At 45.1% G+C, this 19,454-nt stretch overlaps 1 protein-coding gene across 1 annotated transcript in view; it reads right to left on the bottom strand.

The window, feature by feature from the left end:
- Positions 1-19,454, bottom strand: part of GABBR2 (gamma-aminobutyric acid type B receptor subunit 2) — a 328,955-nt gene that overhangs the window by 88,550 nt on the left and 220,951 nt on the right. The window contains exon 8 of the mRNA XM_016146294.2: positions 8,547-8,607. Within this exon, the coding sequence (XP_016001780.2) occupies positions 8,547-8,607 (61 nt within the window). The remainder of the gene's footprint in view (positions 1-8,546; positions 8,608-19,454) is intronic.

The following is a 19,454-nucleotide window of genomic DNA, read 5'->3' as shown; positions in this document are numbered from 1 at the left end:
ATGTGCCCAGGCCTTAGTTCCTGCTGGCCAGTTGGTTCCTGAGTGGAACCTGAAATCTTCCTTCTGACATTCTGGGCAGCATAGAATCTTATCCTCTGCCCCCTGTGCAGGGCCCCTCCCCGATCTGCAGGTGGAAGGGTGGTCCCCATGTTTTTCCATTCACCTGCGACCCAGCTGGAGGTGATTGTGATAGACACCTGGCACTTTTAACTTTTGACTCTTGGGCTCATTGGAAACTCCATTGTGGAAACAACGCTAACCACTCATTTGGATACAGACCAGCTTTGCAGATTGTAGACCAGGGGATTTGGGGGGAGACTATAAGGTTCCATGGGGGCTCAGGAGGTGGGAGAATTGAACAGGGGGAAAGAGTGTGCAGCACAGGGTCCGTCACTGGCTGGTGTCTCTGCCCCATAAGCCCTGACTCACAATATGACCCCGGATAGACCACTGCCTTCCTCTGGGCCTCAGTTTCTCCATCTGCAAGCTGCACTGTAAGGGTTCCAGTGGTTCCCAGCCCTGGGAAGACATTAGAGTCACCTGGGGAACTTCTAGACACTATAGATGACTGGTCCCAATGTGGACCCATGGTATTAGAACTCCTGGAGGACTGAGGGATGGATCCTGGGTGGCGGTTTTTTAAAAGTTCTCTAAGGGACCCTAATGCATAGCTAGGGTTGAGAGCCACTGAATTACGCTGTCACTTTCTATTCTTAGAAGCTAAAAATTACTGTGAAATAATACTGGTTCTTTGTTGTGAGCAAAAAAGAATTGTTCTCTTTAAAAAGTGCATTATTTATTTCAAATAGATTTGGATGATATGTAAAGAAAATAAGGTCCTCTTCATGAAAATTAGGCTTTCAGAAAAAGTCTAGTCTAAAAATATTCACTGGCCATGGGTCTGAGAGCATCCACAAGATGGCCAGGAAATGGCTTCGGTCACAGAGTGATTCTGTCTCCCTCCTACCTTGGGCGGGAGAACCAGCTGTAAGGTCACCAACCTCCTGCCTTAGCTGGGTCTCCACATCCTGCTCCAGGATCTCTACTCCCTTCACCCCAAATGTCCATTGATCCTAGATTGATTCTAGATCCGGACTAAGAGGATGATATGTGCCCTTAAAGGTTTAATAGTTGTTGCAAACATACAGACTCAATGCATAACTCTGTAGCGTAAAACAAAGGATGATCTTGGGTCAATAAAAATCAAAGATGTTATATAATCACTCTATTCTAGGACCCCCAACAAAATTTCAAACTCAGGGATAAAAAGAACTCTGACAAGGAGATGGGACTCTTGGAGCTAGGAGCCCTGGGGACATCCTGTCCCCTGCCTGGGTTTTGCTAAAGTGAGTGGGCTGGACAAAAAGATCTCTGTAGCCTCAACTCTTGATCAATGATTCTGCAACTGCTTCAAAGGGTCTTCCGTATTCCGAGCTGAACACTGCTCCCCGAGGCTTCTCCTCACAGGCACTGGCTCAGCCTGGAGGCTGCGCATCACATCGATTCCTGTTCCTGGCAGTTCTTCAGAGATGGAAACACGGTAATTTCAGGCCTTGATTCTGTTCTTCTCCAGGAGTGCCAGCCGTTCCTCAGGAACTGCTGTTTTAGTCCTGTCCTGTCCCTGGTATGGTCATGTGACAGGGTCATTCTCCTTGCCCTGGGTGGGTGCAGATCAGCAGCACCCAGTAGAGATGAACTAACACTTCCTGGGCTTGGATCCTCACCCACACGTGTCCTTGTCTTCATGAACAATATGCTACTGCCACGTTTTTAATAAGTCAATTTTATCAGCCTTTGTTTTGAGGCTTTTAACAGGCCAGGTGGACACTGGCCAAATGCCCTGCGAGTGTAACAACTCTACCAAGGAATCTATCCTCCACTGACCTACTTGAACTGGCCTAAGGGCAAAATCTTATACCTGAGGGGATGCAGGAGACATACAAATACAATAGGTTATTTGCACCTAGAAGACCTTTTTCCTCTTCTTGGCTAACTCTCACTGGTCCTTCAGAATCCAACTTGGATGCCACCTCTCCAAGGTGGCGTCTTCTAGCCTTCCTAGACTAGGTGGAGCCAAATGCCCCTGCTCTGAAAGCCCTTCTCACATGTCACATTCAGTTGGGATCCTATGTCTGCTCCCTACTGGTCCAGGGGCTCGCTGAGGAAAGGGGTTGTGTCTCATCCATTTCAGCACCCCCTGTGCCCAGCCAGCACCTGGCATGCAGGTGCCAGGAAATGATTGTTGAGAAACTTCAAATTCCCAAACCATAGGACCCCCACCCCGCCCCCACTAAAAAAAAAATATCAAAATTAAGAACTTCTGTTCGACAAAGACTTAGGTTTACAGACAAATGACCAAATACTTGTAAAGCCTCAAGCCAGCAAGGGACTGATATTGAGATTGTATAAGAAACTTTTGCAAACCAGTAAGAAAAAGATAGTACCTTCAAAATAAATGGGATCAAAAGATCGTAACAGACAATTAACAAATATCGAACAAGCCCTAACTCATTAGTAATCAGAGAAATGATATTTAAAATCATAATATATCACACTATACCTTGAGACTGGCAAAAATGAGAGAGCTGGGGACACCGCGTGCTGGTGGGAGGCGGGGACACAGGAATCCTCACGCCAGTGGAGTGGGGGTGCCATGGGTGCTCAAAGAACCATCTGGCACTTTGTCAACATGTTCAGTGTTCACGCACCTTATGACCCAACAATTCTGCTCCCGAGCATTTGTACCAAAGAAGCACCCAGTCGGGTTCTTAAGGAGACATATACAAGGACCCTCATTATTTGCGGAGGCAGGGAGTTGAGGCCACCTGGGTGTCTGTGACTGAGAGAGGGGATGGGTGCACGGCAGGTGCACCCCATGGAACGAGCAGTGAAAGCCATAGTCTAGGTGGACACATAGCAATATGGAGGCCTCTTAAAAAACAAAATGCTGAGTAGAAAAACAAAGAAACAGAAGAGATATGTAATCCACTTGTATTGACATAAATTCAACACACACACACAGTAATATACTTTTTATAAGGACACGTACAAATACACATATGCATTAAACATTTAGAACATTTGCCTTTCATTGGGAGAGGTGGGAGTGAGGTGTGAAAATAAATGAGGGAAATAAGAGTATAAACAAATGAACGAAAGGGGCTTTTATGACCGATGATATAACATTGTATGGTGTGTGGAGTGTGCCCTAAGGAAGCAAGATTGTACTTTTCTCAAGAAATTCTGGAAGAGGGTAAATCTGGGGTAATTGTCGAAAGTGCCCAGGAGAGAAGAAAAAGGCCAACAGCTGCCATAATCCTTCTCTGTGACAGTCACCAAGCCGGGAACATTCACAGCATGACATTGAATTCTTACCATCGCTCTCAAGGCAAGGAAAACGATCGCCTTTCATTTTACTATTTTTAAATAAATGGTGAAATGATGGGTCAGAGAAATTAAGCCTGAGTGCCTAGCTAGTAACAATTAGACATGCCCGCTTCAAAGCTCGTGTACTTTCTACATGATAGAAGATGAGTTCTCCATCACTGGAGGCATTCACGCAGAGGTAATGCCATAAAAGAGACTTAGGGCTCCCTTCAGCAAGGAGAGTCGAAAGCTCAATGAAACACAGGGGCTGTTAAATAGTTCTGCCTTATAAGCCATCTTCTAAAAGGTAAGACCTGGATCATGAGGGCTGGGAGGTGCCATGGTCAGGGTCAGGCTCTCAGTCTGAAAGAACCCACATTCACATGAGCCCTTCCATTCATGCTGACCCACCCCCCCTGCCTGTGTATCCTGAAGTTTGGTGGACTATGTCTCCACGCAGGGTGAGTGGCAGTTGACAAACTGTCCTTTCCAGACCCAGGGCTTGGTGAAGTGAGCTACAACACCCACCTTGACAGAGGAAAAGGATATGAAAAATCAGCCTTGAGAGTTTCAAATAGGGTCAAACTTGCTTCTAAAGTTTTCTAGTAGGTTTTGGGAAATTATCTTCCTGCTTTCATAGGCACTGGCACTCAGTCAGAGAGATTATGAGGCCCCTGTAGGGGAGGGGGCAGGGACCATCACTCATTCAATGTGGCTTCCCCCAGAGAACTTGGGAAAGCGCCTGGCCAGATGCTCAGGAAATTCGTACTGAATAGAACCGTATCTGGTACCGCGAAGACCAAACGGTAATTAATGTCTGCAAATGGGGAGAAGACTATATTTCACTAGGTACGTTCTGAATGACAATTATGTTGTTAGAGTGATAGAAGACCCCGTCCCTTTGAATCAGGTGCTGAAATATAAAACTCCAAAGTCTGAGTCCATTATGTTGCACAGAAGCAGTGTGAAATTCGAGCACATCATCATTCACCGAGATTCTTACAAACAGGCCTAATGAAGGCAGGGACGGTGAGTTGGAGCACAGATGCTGAGATTTCACGAAGAACAGCATAAACAAGGCTCTAATCATGGCTTCACTCAACTTCCTTCCCTGCTGCAAATTCTGAGCCATGTTTAGACTTCAGCAGTAACATGGATTCTTTCTTCTCTTAAGAAAAAAAAAAAAAAAAGCCAATTCCCTAGCATTCATCCTACCAACACGTGGCTTAATGGAAGTCAGTGATGGCATGGGGGAGGTGCTGTGAACTTGGAGTTGAAAGGGGTTTAGGCTAGCCCCACTATACCCAAGGTGTGTGGCCAATGGGATGTTAATACCTACCTGTTGTGCCTACCGCCATGATGAGAATAGCGCCTCAGACGAGGGTAAGAAGGTACGTAATTTATTTGGAAGGTGAGCCTAGGACACACTGGCAGGGATGCAGAAAGGTGAGACAGAGAAGGGAAGGGAGCCAGTACAAGGCACATTAATGAGCAAGTTTTTGGAAAGCCCTCAGCTGACATCTGGGCACCGAGTAGAACGTACCTTGAATTCTTGGGAGTTTTTACCCAAGGGGAATTTATCCTCCACTTCTCATCCACCCCTGGCTCAGGGCTGCCCCTGGAAAGCATTAATTCCCTGGACATCTGACCTGCTCCTTGAGCAGGGGAGAGTTGCAAATGCTGTTAATAAGATGCTTTTTCTGGAACTGTGGCTGCTCAGGCCACGGATAGCATCTACCATATCTACCCTCCAGGACTGTCCTGATGAAGGTAAGGGCTCTGGGAGCCCTTGGAAGTGGAGTAAATGTAAGGAAACTTGGAATGAGGAAGACCATTCTTAGGGTTCTGAAACCTCTCTGGATTCAAAATCCTTCAGTCTCAAGATAGACTATGGGGTTAGTTCTGGCACATTATTTTAGAATAATTCTGTTTATCTAGCATTCTTAAGTTTGCAAAAAGATAGTCCCAAGCCTGGAAAAACAATGACCACCATTGTGAATTAGCTTCAGTTTATATTTCTGTTGTCAAGGCTAACTGTTATTTACCGAATATTCTGCTTTGACTTAAATTGCAGGAAACCACGTATAAATGAAGATAGTCAAATTTCCACAAACCTTATCACTAATAAATTCAGTAAGCATTTACCAAGAGCCTTCCAGGAGTCAGGCAGCAAGCTAGCAATGTGACTAGCTTCCCAGCACTAGAGAGTTTATAGAGCAAAAACTCATTTGGCCCTTAAACCAGCACCAGGAGGCAGACAGGGCTGGTATCAGTGCATCCCATTGTCCAGAGAAGACTGAAGCTTAGCGAGATAAAGTGACTCGTCCAGGAGCAGATCTTGCAAAGACCCCACTGCTGTGGCTGGCTATTTGTGAATCAGCTCTGTTGTGAGCTCTGCTGCCCAGTGTCCCCTCTAAATAAGAGGGCAGGAGACAAGTGGGAGGGAGGGAAGGAGGGAGGGAGAGAGAGAGAGAGAGAGCGAGCAGGCAGGCATGGTACACAGCAACATGGTCACCCCATTAGAAGCTTTTTTGAAGGTGAATGGCATGAGGCAATTTAGGAGCTGGTAACCCCAGGGTGGGGGCCAGGCCCACACTCTGGGTAAACTGGGTAAATTCCTGCAAGGTCCCCGAAGAGAGAGTCTGGACCAGTCTCTCTTGGAGGAAAATCGTGATCCCAGAGAAGAGAAAGTATGAACTCACTATCCCACAGTGAGTCAGGGCCCACCCCACGCAAGGCCGGTTTCCTGTCTGGACCTCAGTTTGCCTTCTGTGAAATGAGATGATAACTGGAAGCCCTTACATCTTAGCTTATTCGATAATTCAATCCCCCTCTACCCTGGCAGACAAGGCACCTCTGAGACCCTATGGATTTGGATAACTGACTATTGTGCTGATGAGAACATGCCCTGAGCACAGCATCCCTCTGTCGACAGGATCAATGTCTGTTTTAAAAACATGTAAACAGGAGTATCTGCCAGGTCCAGCTCTGACAGTCAATAAAAGCTGGACACAAACATGGCGGAGGGAGAACACTCGGGCGTGTGTGTGTGTGTGTGTGTGTGTGTGTGTGTGTAAGCCGGCAGTGGCGCTGATCAGCTGTGTGTCCCTGGGGGATACCTCCCTTCCCTGGGCCTCGGTTCCCTCATTGATATCATGAGGTAGTGGGATGAGATCACCTCTAAGGCCCTGCTCCATCAGACATCTTACATACCATTAAGCGTAAGGAGCGGCTATGGAGGTAGGCAGTCAGAAAGGCACCTGAGGGTTTCGACACACCGTGAGAATCTGGATTTGCCCCAGAAGTATCATAATTCTTGTCAAAGTGCTAATCATAACTGCTATTACCTGCTGGGCAAGAAATATATGCACATACTCATATTTCTCTGTGTTATCTTACCTAGTTCTTTCCACATCCTAAGCTCGGTAGGATTATATTCTTATTTGATAGATGAGGACATCCAGGCTCACAGAGGTGAAGTCACTTACTTGCCTGATGTTCTATAGCAACTTGAGCTCAGGTGGGTCTAACCTACCTCTGAACTACTGTTTGCTACACTGCTTTCCTTATAAATGCCTAAAACCAGTCATTGGAGTTGGTGTCTAATCCTAACATGGAAAAAAGAAAAAAGGCAATAAAATTGGCATGCATTTGTAGCTGTGATTGGCCAATCAATATTTTACAAAATATTCTCCTAGAATGATATAATTTGAGAACTGGAAATGTGACAAGAGAATTTAGTTGCAATCACTCAAAAGAAAAAAAAAAAAGTAAGTATCTTTGCCAAGATGCTTACTTTGTTCAACCAATGAAGAAGTAAGACTTAACAAATGGGAAAATAATTACGTTTGCCTAAAATTACATCTTTTGTACACTCCAGAGAGCTGACATGCGTTTCAATTACCTGCCCCGGGAAGACAAATGGGTAAATCTACAAGACTGCATTATAGAGCGATAGTACCCAAGAACACCTCTCCTGATTGATCTGAATCCGGTGAGGATTTGTCTGAATGAATCTGAGTAACTCGATTCATTCCTTGCTTTCCCCGGGATGACTTTGGGATCTGCTCGAAGTGAGTTGACGTAGAAGGCATGGCTTTCAGAAACATCCAGATGCTGAGAAACACTGCACTGATGACTATGTCAACACTGACATATTGGCTAACATTGATTATTGGTTCACAACCCTGCTAATGACCATACTGAGCTGAAGTGAGGTGTCCGCTTGGAGGAGTGTCCATCCCTGCTTCTCACGGATGCCCTGTGGGCACTGACAAGCCACTGCCCCTCACTGGGCCTCTGTTTCCTCCTTATTGCATGAGAAACTTGGTCTGGATGATCTCTGAGGCCCCTTCCAAGTCTCAAAGCAGAAAAATCCAACAAATGACCTGGACTCTAAAAGAATAAATGGCCTGTAAATAGTGTGTGTGGGGTGATTACAGATTTAAAGAAACTGTACAGACACATTAACCAAATGCAAAGAGTGGACCTTGTGTGGATTCCCCGACAAACCAATTGTGGAGACATTTTTGAGATAATTGGAGGACCAACGTAGACTAGGAATGAAAGGATATTAAGAATTGTTGTTATATGTTTTAGGTGCAATAATAGTATTGTAGTTATGTTCTTAAAAGTCTTTATCTAGTAGAAATGCATACTGTAGTATTTAGAGATTGAAATGAGGTAATGTCTGGGAGCTGCTTTAAAACATTACGGCAAAAAAAAAAAAAGGTGGGGGGAAGGTGGTAGGATGAGTCAAGATAAAGCGAGATTGGCAAAATGTTGATAATGGCTGAAGCTGGATGACGGGTAGATGGCTTCCCTATGCCATTCTCCCAACTTTAGAGTTATTGAAAATTTCTATAATCGAAAACTAAAATAATGCAAGGTTTCTCAGAACACTGGAAATGACTTAACTACCACATACCCCTCTACTTTCACAAGTCTTTTGGAGTCATGTGGAAGACTGAATAGGCCTGAGAAGTAATGCGGTTGGGAAAAAATATTCTGAATAAGTTGAAGCCAATGTTTTCACAGAGAAGTTTTTCTACTGACTTTGATTTCTCTTATTGGGAACATCATATTTCCATTTGTTTTGATGTATTTTATTGTATAAACACGACATCCCTGAATATACACTTGATCAACTGAAAAGAAAGAACAAGCATCAAACAGCCTACCTTGAAATTGAGTAAATTTAATGGTCCCCATTCTCTCCCCATTCCGGAACACAACTTGACCCTAAAAACGAAACAAAACAAACAAGAACAAAAGGGAAATGCCATATTAGCCCAGACGCTACTGATCTCAACTGAAATTCATTAATTATATAATGCAATTATTAATATTGGAGAAAAAATAGACTCCCACTAGACCACAGATGTAAAATTAGACTAATGTTTTTATACTGGTTGTGACTTTATCTGGTTAATTTGAGGAGCATAAAATCAATAATGGAACTAACACATGTGAATTAAAGCCGAGATATGCATCATCATTATCATCAGGGCTATTTATTAAACGCCTGCGTGTCCTGTGTCATTCTGGGACAAGGTCTCCCAGGTGCTAGACAGACAGAGGTGAGGCCGGTGTAGCCTGGCCTTGACTATGCTCCTGTGACCTTCCCATAAAGATGTGTGGCTTTGCAGAGGCTGTTTGGCTTGAAGACCAAAAAGGGGCCAGAGGTCAGTTAGTATTTCTTATTAAGGACAGAGAATGTTTTTGTAAGCTCTTTCTGAGTGGTGACATCAGCCCCAATTATAATGGGGCTATGATTCAGTACAAAATTAAGCTTCTTGAGCCAGCGAGACCTGACTAGGGTCACAGGCAGCTAAACACCCCTCATTAGGGACCCTAGGCATTAAAGACAGTATCATCTGCTGCATCTGCCCTGCTGGTTGATACCAGGCTCCTCATATGCTGAGCTAAATACACTGAGAACATAAAGAAGGGGTGTGATCTCTCTTGCCAATTTACAGTCCACCTAAAATTCTGCAAACATGCAAGGAAATTGACACAGTTATATCAACGAATCTTATGACAAGCTTGAGTGGAAAGGAGAATCATCCTGATTTTCGAGATCAAGAAACTGAGTCCAAGAGAAGCTATATGCTCGATATAAGGCCATTGTAGGTGAGGCTGCTGGAATCCAGCTCTGAGTTTGATTTTAATACTCACGCTGTTTCACTATAGCATGTTGTTTCTGATCCAGAAATAAATTCCTCCCTATATTTCCATTAATGTAAAATTAGGAAAAAAAATAATCGCAAAGGTACACTGCCTTACTCTCATAGTTATGCGCTTAGGTAATAGTAGGTAATAGCACAGACGTTCAGATTCCACTCAGTTCTTAGGAGAAAGTGCCAAAAAAGTGTCTTCTCTTGGTGGAAACCCAAAGTCTGAGGCGTGTGGCTTTTGGCACAGAGAATCACTCAACTTGTTCTCAGAACAAGAAACACCTTCTAAGGCCACTTTGACACCTTTTTGAAATTCTGAAGACAGCTGTGAGTAGTATCAGTTTGAAACTAACGCCCACCGAATTCTATATTTAGGTGACGGTAAGCAATTCCCTGGCGTGTGAAAACACTTCAGTGTAAGGTGACACAGGAGCTGTGATTTTATTTCTAGGGATGATTGAAGAACACAGAACGTCTTCCAAAAGGCTCACTTTTATGCAAATGGACCACTCTGCATGGGTAGGACAGATGCAGACATGGTCCACAAATAGGACATTTCTTTGCTTGACAAAGGTCAAACTCTAATGAATTCACCCATTTCCTGCCAAGCTTTGAAGAATTCCAAAGGCTTCTAAGGTATAAAATGTGGACAAAATGTGCAGAATCCTTATTAGTTAAATTAAAAAGAATAGTATTCAAACCTTGGACCCCCTTTTTCTTTTTAAACAGAACTAATTAGTCCATCTTTGAAGTAAGACCTTTCATATTTTATTTCACTCATAATCATTGTTTTACTAACAGCGGCTCCTCCCTGCTCTTTAATTTCTCAGGTAGCCCAGTGGAAGGAGGCCAGTGTCTGAGGCAAGTTTCTGAACACCTGACTTATGGACCTACCATAGCACCTGGTCTACTGTAGGCACTCAGTAAATGACGATAATAATTTTTATTTAAAAACATTTAATAGCTGAAATAAAAAAGATCTTAAGCACCAGGAAGTTTTTCAACCCTTGGAAAGAGATTGCCCACATTTCATCTGGCAAAGCGGGAAACTGCTGGGCTTTGATCCGAGGTGTCCTCACGTTTCCGAAACATCAGCCCCCAGGTGACTGAGTTCCTGGACCACACTGTGTGCTCTACCATGGGTTGTGCATCTACCGGGTCATGATGCACGCAGGGATGGGTAGCTGACCATACTGAGGGGCTGCACCAGAGAAGAAGCCAGGGAGCTCTGTGAAGCCCCCTTCTGAAGAAGATACGTCATGTCATCGTTTCCTGAAGGAGTTACCACTGGACCTGGATTTGACCCAGGAAGCCAGCTCTGCTACCCTGGCTGTGGCCGACTGGATAGGACCACCGTCCCTGCCTTGATATACCGGACATGAAGAACACCACATACTATCATGGGATTTTCATGAAATTCTGCCCAGTAGGTGTCCTCCATATTAGAAGGTGGACATCCACAAATATTTACCACCCTGGGCTGGTTACTCTTCTTGGTGCTGATTTCTGCTCTTGGAAAGCTTTATATTTGATTAAGAGGGACAGACAAGACAAATTTGCCAATGAATGAATTAGATAATTTTAGTTAGTGAAGAGTGCTGTTAAGAAAATAAAAAGGGAGAGGCTGGGAGAGGGGAGCGAATCTATTGCATAGTCGGGAAAGACCTCACTGCAGAGGAGATATAAGAGCTGAGGCCCGCATGGCAAGGAGGAGATACTCCAGGCAAAGGGAGAAGCCAGGGTAGGGCAAAGGCCCTCAGGTGGGGCACAGGAAGGGGTGGGGCACTAAGTGGGGCCAGATCACATTTGACCCTGAGGCCCTGACGGGGCTCTGGAGTGCAGCCAAGAGCCTCCGGGTAGGGAGGTTACACAAATAAGCCCCATGATCTGAGTTGATATTTCAGGAGGGCGCTCTGGCTATTGGATAGAGAGAATGGATGGTAACTTGGCAAATAAGGAAGCAGAGAAACTGGAGGGTGTGGCAGCCGATAATCCAGGTGTAAGGTGTCAGAGCCTGAGGCTAGGGTGGTGGCCAGATGCCTTCTCTCACCAACTCAGAGTGCACCCCTAAGGTGGCTGAGAACTGTGGCCTGAGAAGCAGAGGACCTCCACTCTACTCTGCCCTTCTGGGCCCTGGATGTGCCGTCGGACACCCCCATCAGGATGGAGGCACTCGACTCCTCAGCTGCCAGCACCTTGCCCTGCATCCAGAGAGCCATGTCAATCAAGGTTACGCCTTTCCTCAGTGCCAGCCTACATCCAATGGCCAATGTAAAGGGATACAGTTCTTGCCCCTCTGAACCTCAATTCGGGACAATCGTGAAGGACCATGGGACCCAGAGGTTCCCATGGGGTGGCTGAGGCCATGATTACAGCTGCATCACATTCCGACTTGTCCCTCTGCTTGATCCCATGTCACTTCTTCCCTTCCAGGTTTTGTTCCCGAGATGGCTCCCTGATAAACCCCACCTAAGATACCTGCCATCGAAGGTCATTGGGACTATGTCTTTCCTGCAACCCGAAGAGGGCCGAGTGATGAGGCAGTCAGTGAGAACAAGAGCAGTGGATTCTGAGCGAAGACTGCTCTAGCTTCACCATGGCCAGGCAGTTCAGCCAGGCTAGCTGGGCCAGCTTTGATTTCTTACATCCCAGCCTGAGCAGGGAGTTTTCTTTTTTTTTTTGCTCTCCTCCCCATATACATATTCCTTATGTATATATAAATGCCACGACTCTCTTTAAGCTTCTGCTGTGTGCTGTGTGTGATCCCAGGGCTGTAAATGAAGATCATCACATCTGTTTGAGATCATTCCATGTGATGCATTAAATTCCAAAGCAATGGAGTTTGGTAACTCTGGCTGGGGCTGGAGTCTGCCTGTTGGCTCAGAGTCCACATTCACTTTTCTACATCCTCCTCTATGTTGCAGGGGCCCAAAGCCCGGAAACCACATTTCCCAGAATCCCCTGCCAGCTGGTTTCCATTTAGGTTCTGCTAATGAGAAGCATTCATGAGAGATTAGAAAGTATGCATAAGGGAAAAGCTATTTTTTTTCTGCTTTGGTTGTAGCAGCAGGAGCTCTGACTGCAGGTGTCTGTGGATCCTAACAGCCCTGCAGTCAGTGTGGTGCTCCTGTCTGCCTGCTCGGTGGCCACTGGTGGGGTTCCCAGAGCGGCAGACACAGCAATGGCAGGAGGGAGCCTCAGAGGCCGGTGTACTTGGGCCCCCATTATTTTATTTGCATCCCAAATCAGAGGAGTGGTCATTCTTATAAACTTCTGGGAAGTTAGAATCCATTATCAATCAGCCAGCAGTCAGCAGAAAGCACTTGAGGCATTTCAGAGACAATGGTGACCTTGTTCCTACGGCCCAAGGGCATTGGCGTGTCTGTAAATACTTATCTCCGGTGACAGCACCCACCTGTTTTGTTCCTCCATTCCTTCCAACAAAGTCGTAACCAGGTCTCTGTATTAAATCTCCCTCTGAAATGCCTCAAGTGGTTTCTATTTTCTAGACTGTATGCTGATTGATAATGGATTTTAACTTCGGAGGAGTTTATACGAATGACCATGGAGCTCATTCGGAATGAAAACGAAATAATGGAGGTAAAAGTCCAAGTGGATAATTTATAAGGATTTTTGTTTTCCTGAAACGAGATGTTGCTAATGTCAAAGAAAAAAGTCTGTTTCATAAAAGCCAATCCAAACTAATAGTTCAGGTTGAATTGGGAGCCATAAAGCTGCATTTTCTTTTTCAGAAAACTCTTCAGAATGCGTAAGATAACACATGGAAAAAAACCTAAGTTTCAGCATTCACCAGACAAGAGTAAATATTGCCATCGGTGTGACCTTGGACAGTCACTGTGCGTTTCTGAGCAGCAATTCTCCTATCTGAAAAATATTAAGAACAATACCTGCTTCTCAGGGTTATTTGTGAGAAGTAAAGGAGACAATTATGAAAAGAGCATAACTCAGGGCTGGTGTACAATAAAGGGTAACTCATAATTCTTCCAAGTCATCTGAGTTAGCAAAATCCCGCCTGCTGTCCATTCGGAATCCCCAGAAAAATTGGTGGAGAGTAAAATGTACTCAAAAGGATTTTAGTAGCCAGTAGGATTCATCGGTCTCTTAGAAAAATTAATTGTTTCCATTGTTCATCTTTAATGTTTCACTACTAAGCATGAGTAAAATTTACTTCAATGACAGTTTATGAATTGTATGGGCTAAGTCCTACGTTGGTCTCTTTCAATTTCATAGCATAGGGCAGAGATGCCTTGCCTAGAAATGATATGATGTCCGGTTACAGCTGGAGGCTAGACAGAGTGAAGACTCAATTGGCTCAGCCTAATCACCTGGAGCTCTGGGCCCACTGTGGGTCACAATCTCTGCAGATCAGTGTGCATTTAGGGAACAATCTCCTTCCTTAAAATGACTTTAATTGCACTTTCATCTCTGGGAAGTTGTTTTTGTCTTTGGAAGGTATGAGCATGCATCCTCATCTGAGGGTTTGATTTATGCTGTGGGGAAACAAGATGTACCCTGACATGTCAGGCAAACAGCAAAATCTCTAAGGAGATGGGAGAGTGATGAGGAACCCTGGTTGGCTTCCCAGATGGGGAAGTTCATTGCTATCTGTGTGGATCATCCAAGCCTACCTGGACCATTCTGCTGCTAGCCCTCTACCCAGGACAATGCTGATCACAAATGAATAATGGGGACTTTGAGAAAAACTGAGGATAGATTGCTGGTCGGATTTTCCATAAAGGGTAGAGATCCTTATCATGTAGGCTTGTAAAAGAAGGTACCTTCTGTTTCCTAAAGGATAGCAGGACTTAAAAGAGAAATGCCAAACAATTGGGTACATCTATACACATGTTCTGCCAAGGGAAAAAGTATTCTGTTTTCTGCATGTCCCCTTGGGCTATTGGACAAATCACATGTTGTATACTATTTAACATATTTTCTTATGTTGAAATTTCTTTTAATAGGCCCAAGCCTTGAGGAGAGTTTGATCTATACACTGAGTCATGAGCAGTGGGTTTGCGGGGAATTAAGAGGAGGGGCAGGATGAGAAGTGTGGTCTGCCCCACTACCACCATTCTTCTGGTGGGCAATAAATGGAGGAGCATCCTTCTGCAAGGCTATGATCTGAAGGCCCAAAGGGTTCAGGTGGTGACTAGCCACAAAGCAAGTGGTGGCCTAAGGCAGGGCTGGGTGCAGTGGAGAGGAGTGGGGATCGAGAGAAGATGGCTGGCTGGCTGGCCTAGGAGTGGTGGGACCAACCCCTCTCTTTCTTTTCAGTAATAATACAGGATCAGCCTAGTTTAGAATAGCAAAATTCCAGAAATGAAGGCAATGTCCAAGACATAAGGCAATAGTGAAGTAAACTGTGATAGACACATGATGAAATATTATGACACATGCATTTAATAAACCAGCACTGCTGAACACATTACATGTGCTAGGCACGTGATAGGCAAGCATCAAATAAAAAGTGGGCAAAATTAACATGGTCCTAGATTACACGGAGCTTGCAGTCTGATGGGAGATACAGACATTAAACGACAAATACACCGACGGATATATAATTATAGACTATAATAAGTGATATGAAGGAAAAGAACAGAGCAAGGTGCTATGAGAGAGAACTACAGTAAGACCTCGATTGAGACTGGTGGTCAAAGAGGGCTTTTCTGGACGATGCGGCATTGCACTGAGACCTGAAGGAGTTAGCTAAGCGTGAGGGGAGAGTGTCTTAGGAAAACGGAACTACGTGCACAAAGGTTCTGAGGCAAGAAAGATATGAAGAAATTGCAAGAGCTGAAACAATGGCTGTGGAGCTAAAAGTAAGAATTGAGATGAGCATAGAATGTAATTGGCAAGGTGAACAGGTGCAAGGTCATGCAGAATGGTATAGGCTCTGTCAAGGACTCTGGATTTAATTTTGAATGCAAGGGGAGCCACTGCTGGTTTTAAACAAGGGGTGACTTGATCCAAGTTATACAGACTTGAACATCGTATTACGAAAGGTATACAAGATTGGAAAAAGCGATATTCTGATTGTGCCAGACACTGTCTAGCTGTTCACCAAATCCATTTCCTTTTCTCCCGGGCACGTGGTTAGACTGCATTTTCCAGCCTCCCTTATAGTTTGGTGTAGCCATGTGACAGTTCTAGCCAATGGGATGTGAGTAGAAGCGCCATGGAGTATTCCAGGTTGGGCCCATGAAAACCTCTCACAAGACCCTTCACGATCCCTCACTTCCCCCATCTGCTAACTAGAGTAACAGGATCTATTGGAGAGCTCCGGGGCCTAAGGAACAGCGAGGGTACCGGACAGAGGAGCCTGGGTCCATGAACCATCACGTGGAAAGGCTCTCCACCAAAAAGAAACATCTACTTTGGACTTTGCATAAGAGAAAAATAAATGTTTACTGTGTTCATCCACGAGGATTCTGAGATATCTTTGTTGCAGCAGCGAGTATTTTTTATCCTAACTAATACCATTATGTAAGTAAAAGAGACAGGATAAAAATAATACATACGGTATGTTCACAATTATGTAAAAATCACTCCCACAAAGTCGAAAAGTTAACGCTGGCTGCTCCTGGATTGTGTGATTATGGCTTTTTAAAAACTTTTCAATATTTCCCAATATCCCATAGTGAGCATGTATTATTTTAACAACAGGAAAACTTTATTAAAAACTTTTTTTTTTTTGAAAGGATGTTATAAGGAGGCACATTTTTATACAGGCAAAAATAGCAAAATCATCACCAACAAAATAATACTCTCTCTTGGAATAGATTAATTTTTCCTGACAGCTTCGAGTTTTCCTGAGTAAGAGCCAGAGATCTGTGCAAGCATAAGCACATTTCCCCCTCCGCTCAGAAGAAGGGAGAGAGCAATGAACAAGGCGCCGGAGATGCAGGTTCAGGCTGCGCGCTACCATTTTTGAGGAAGGCAACCTGGGACGAGTCCCTTTTCACCTTTGTTCTTAGGTTTCCCTCTGCAGAACATGCGGAGATGAGATTCTTTAAGTTGTTCTTTTAGCTCCTCTGAAACATTTGTGTATGTTATCTAAGGTTTTTTTCTGGAGTTCTCTTTGACTAATAAATTCCCAACAATAACCCCAATGGGATGAATTATGTATTATTATTATCTCCTTTTTTTATAGAGGAGGAAACTGAGGAGCTGAGAGGTTAAGAGATTTGCCTAGGGTCACATAACTAGGAGGCAGAAGAACTGGGACTCCCCCCAGAGGTATCTGACTTCAAACTCATGCTTCTAACCGCATACTATCTTGCATCCCTTTCCAAGGACCAGTCACTGATCAGAAAACGAGCTCTTTGCAGGGGATGAGAGCCAAGAGGGAGCAGGGGTAAAGTGGGGGGCAGGTGGGGGAGGAGAGGAGGTAGCTAGTCAGGGATACATTGGTAAATGTATGACCACTCACATTTGGGGGAAAAAGTGGGGGTCTCTGATTTGTAATGTTGGCCAATTTGCTTGGTGTGAATATTCCCACCAAGCAGATTTCAAGCTATCAGTCATTTAACAAAAGAATCACTAATTCCCGATAATTTAACAATGGGCCTTCGGCTCCCTCAGGTATCTGTTCTCAGGCAGCTCCAGCACTCCAGTGACCAAGACAGTCCTTCCTGGCTTCTGTATTAGAAATGTGAAGGGGAATGCAAAATGCTGTTTCTACTTTGCAAAGGGTGGGTTAGAGTCTCTTCTTGGAAATGGGAAAGGGGACTTCAAGTCAGAGTGGGAACAGCTGGAGAGGAGCTTGTTCTGATTAAATACCTATTGTCTCAGCTCCCAAAATGCTCTTCTCCACCCTGCTCTGGGATGCTGGGTCTGGGACTCTGAAAGCCACGTCTCTGAGACTCCCTTTCCTTTAGGTTCTGCCAGGAGGAGACTGAGGGAGAGTGGAAAGCAGGAGGAGGGGAGGACTCAGGCACCCCTGTTCCCATGGCATCAGGGTCCTGCCTCCAGCTTCTTTCAACACTTCCAGCACTGGTCCTACTACAGTGCCTCAGAGGTGCCAACGGCACCTCAGTGCCCCTCCTCGGATGCCTGAATGCTAGCTGTGTGGGCCTTCTCCTCTGAGACCTGGGTTCTGGAAGCCTCGCTGTTCCCTTTCGTTCTTCTCGCCCTGGGGGTGGTAACTGTCTCTTTTAGCAGTTGATATCTCCAGACGGCCTCAGCGTTCTTTTTATACTTCTTTCTTTTCCAACACCTACTTCAACAATTCCCCATATTAAATCTCCTCTGATTGAAATGCCTAGTTGAGTTTCTGGTTTTCTGACAACCCCAATCCTCTCTATCTACCACGTGTCCCTAGAGGACACACGTCCTCAGCACAAGCCCCGCATGTCAGGCCCCGATTAAAATGGCCTTCCCCACTCACGTCCTTGATGGATGTTAGCATGAACTTGCCCTATCCCCACCTCAGGGAGCGCTCATGGCTTCTTCCTCCACCACGAACTGCATATTGTAATTGCCTCTTGCTGGGATGGAACACCCCACCCCCACCCCCAGAGCAAGAAAGAGCTCTTTCCTCTTCAAGGTCTGGGAGGGAGCCGGAGTGCAGGACCATTTGTTAAACTGCATTGAATTGAGCTGAATGAAACAGGTTCCCTGAGGCCACTGGAGCAAGATCTCTCAGGAAGACCTACGAAGAAGGAGAGGGAGAGAGAAAGGACACTGGGCAAAAGCTGTGCTCAGTTAGCTCCACGGTGTGAGAGGGACTGAGAGATGAGCGGTATCCAAGGCAGAGGAGCTGGTTATCATGGAGGCCCAAAGGTTATCACAGGTCAGGACATCAAGATGCCCCTGGGGGATACTGATATTGGAAGTCTGTGTCCCCTGGGCTTATCATGGGAAATTCAAAGTTTTGGTACCAGTTTTGTCATCGATTCCTTGTGTCTCATAAGTATGTTCCTTCCTCTCTCTGGGCCTCACTTTCCTCACACAAAAAATGAGGGGGCAGTTGCCACATACTGTATTTGTTGAGATCTTCCTCTGGGGAGTGTACGTATGCAAGACCCCGGGGCTAAGCCAAAGCTTTGTCTTCTAGGCGCTCCCAGGCTAATTGAGGTGACAGGTTCAAAAATAATTACAAGACCGTATGATAACTGGTAGGAGAGGGTGGTTATAGAGAGTTGTGAGAGTACAGGGGAAGGGCACTTCTCTCCCAAGGGAATGGCTTGGAGGGGACAGGGAAGAACCAAAGTGAGTTAGCCAGGCAGGGGAATGTTCTAGGCAAGGGAACAGCATATGCAAACGCTTAGAGGCAATATAGCTCTTGGAGGACCAGAAGAAAGGGCAAGGTGGTCACTGGGTGGTATGCAAGGGGTTGGGGGCCGATGGAAGCAAGGACGGCAGGAGCCAGATCAGGCAGGGCTCTGGACCTCGTGTTCCAAATGGGGGCCACAGAAGGGTGGTAAACCAGGAGGTAACAAGTCTAACATTTAAAAAGAAGGAAAGCCTGCCATTTGTGACAACATGGATGGACCTGAGGACATTATGCCGAGTGAAATTAGCCAGATATAGAAAGACAACTACTTTATGGCATCACTTATATGTGAAATCTACCATAGCTAAACTCAAAGAGGTGGAGAGTAGAATGGCGGTTGCCAGGAGCTGGGGGGAGGGTGAAATGGGGAGATGTAGGTCAAAGGGTACGAACTTCCAGTTATACAGGATGAATAAGTTCTGGAGATGTAACATACAGCACGGTGACCATAGTTAACAATACTGTGTTGTGTACTTGAAACTTGCGAAGAGGGTAGGCAGATCTAAAGTGTACTCACCCCATCATAAAAAATAGAGAAAGAAATGGTAACTCCGTGAAGTAACAAGTATATTAATTAACCTGACTGTGGTGCTCATTTCACAATGTATGCATACAGC

The sequence above is a fragment of the Rousettus aegyptiacus genome, unplaced genomic scaffold, assembly GCF_014176215.1.
Source record: "Rousettus aegyptiacus isolate mRouAeg1 unplaced genomic scaffold, mRouAeg1.p scaffold_m13_p_3, whole genome shotgun sequence".
NCBI classification, from domain to species: domain Eukaryota; kingdom Metazoa; phylum Chordata; class Mammalia; order Chiroptera; family Pteropodidae; genus Rousettus; species Rousettus aegyptiacus.
Note: the sequence above shows the minus strand (reverse complement) of the source record. Positions and strands in the feature narration are given on the sequence as shown.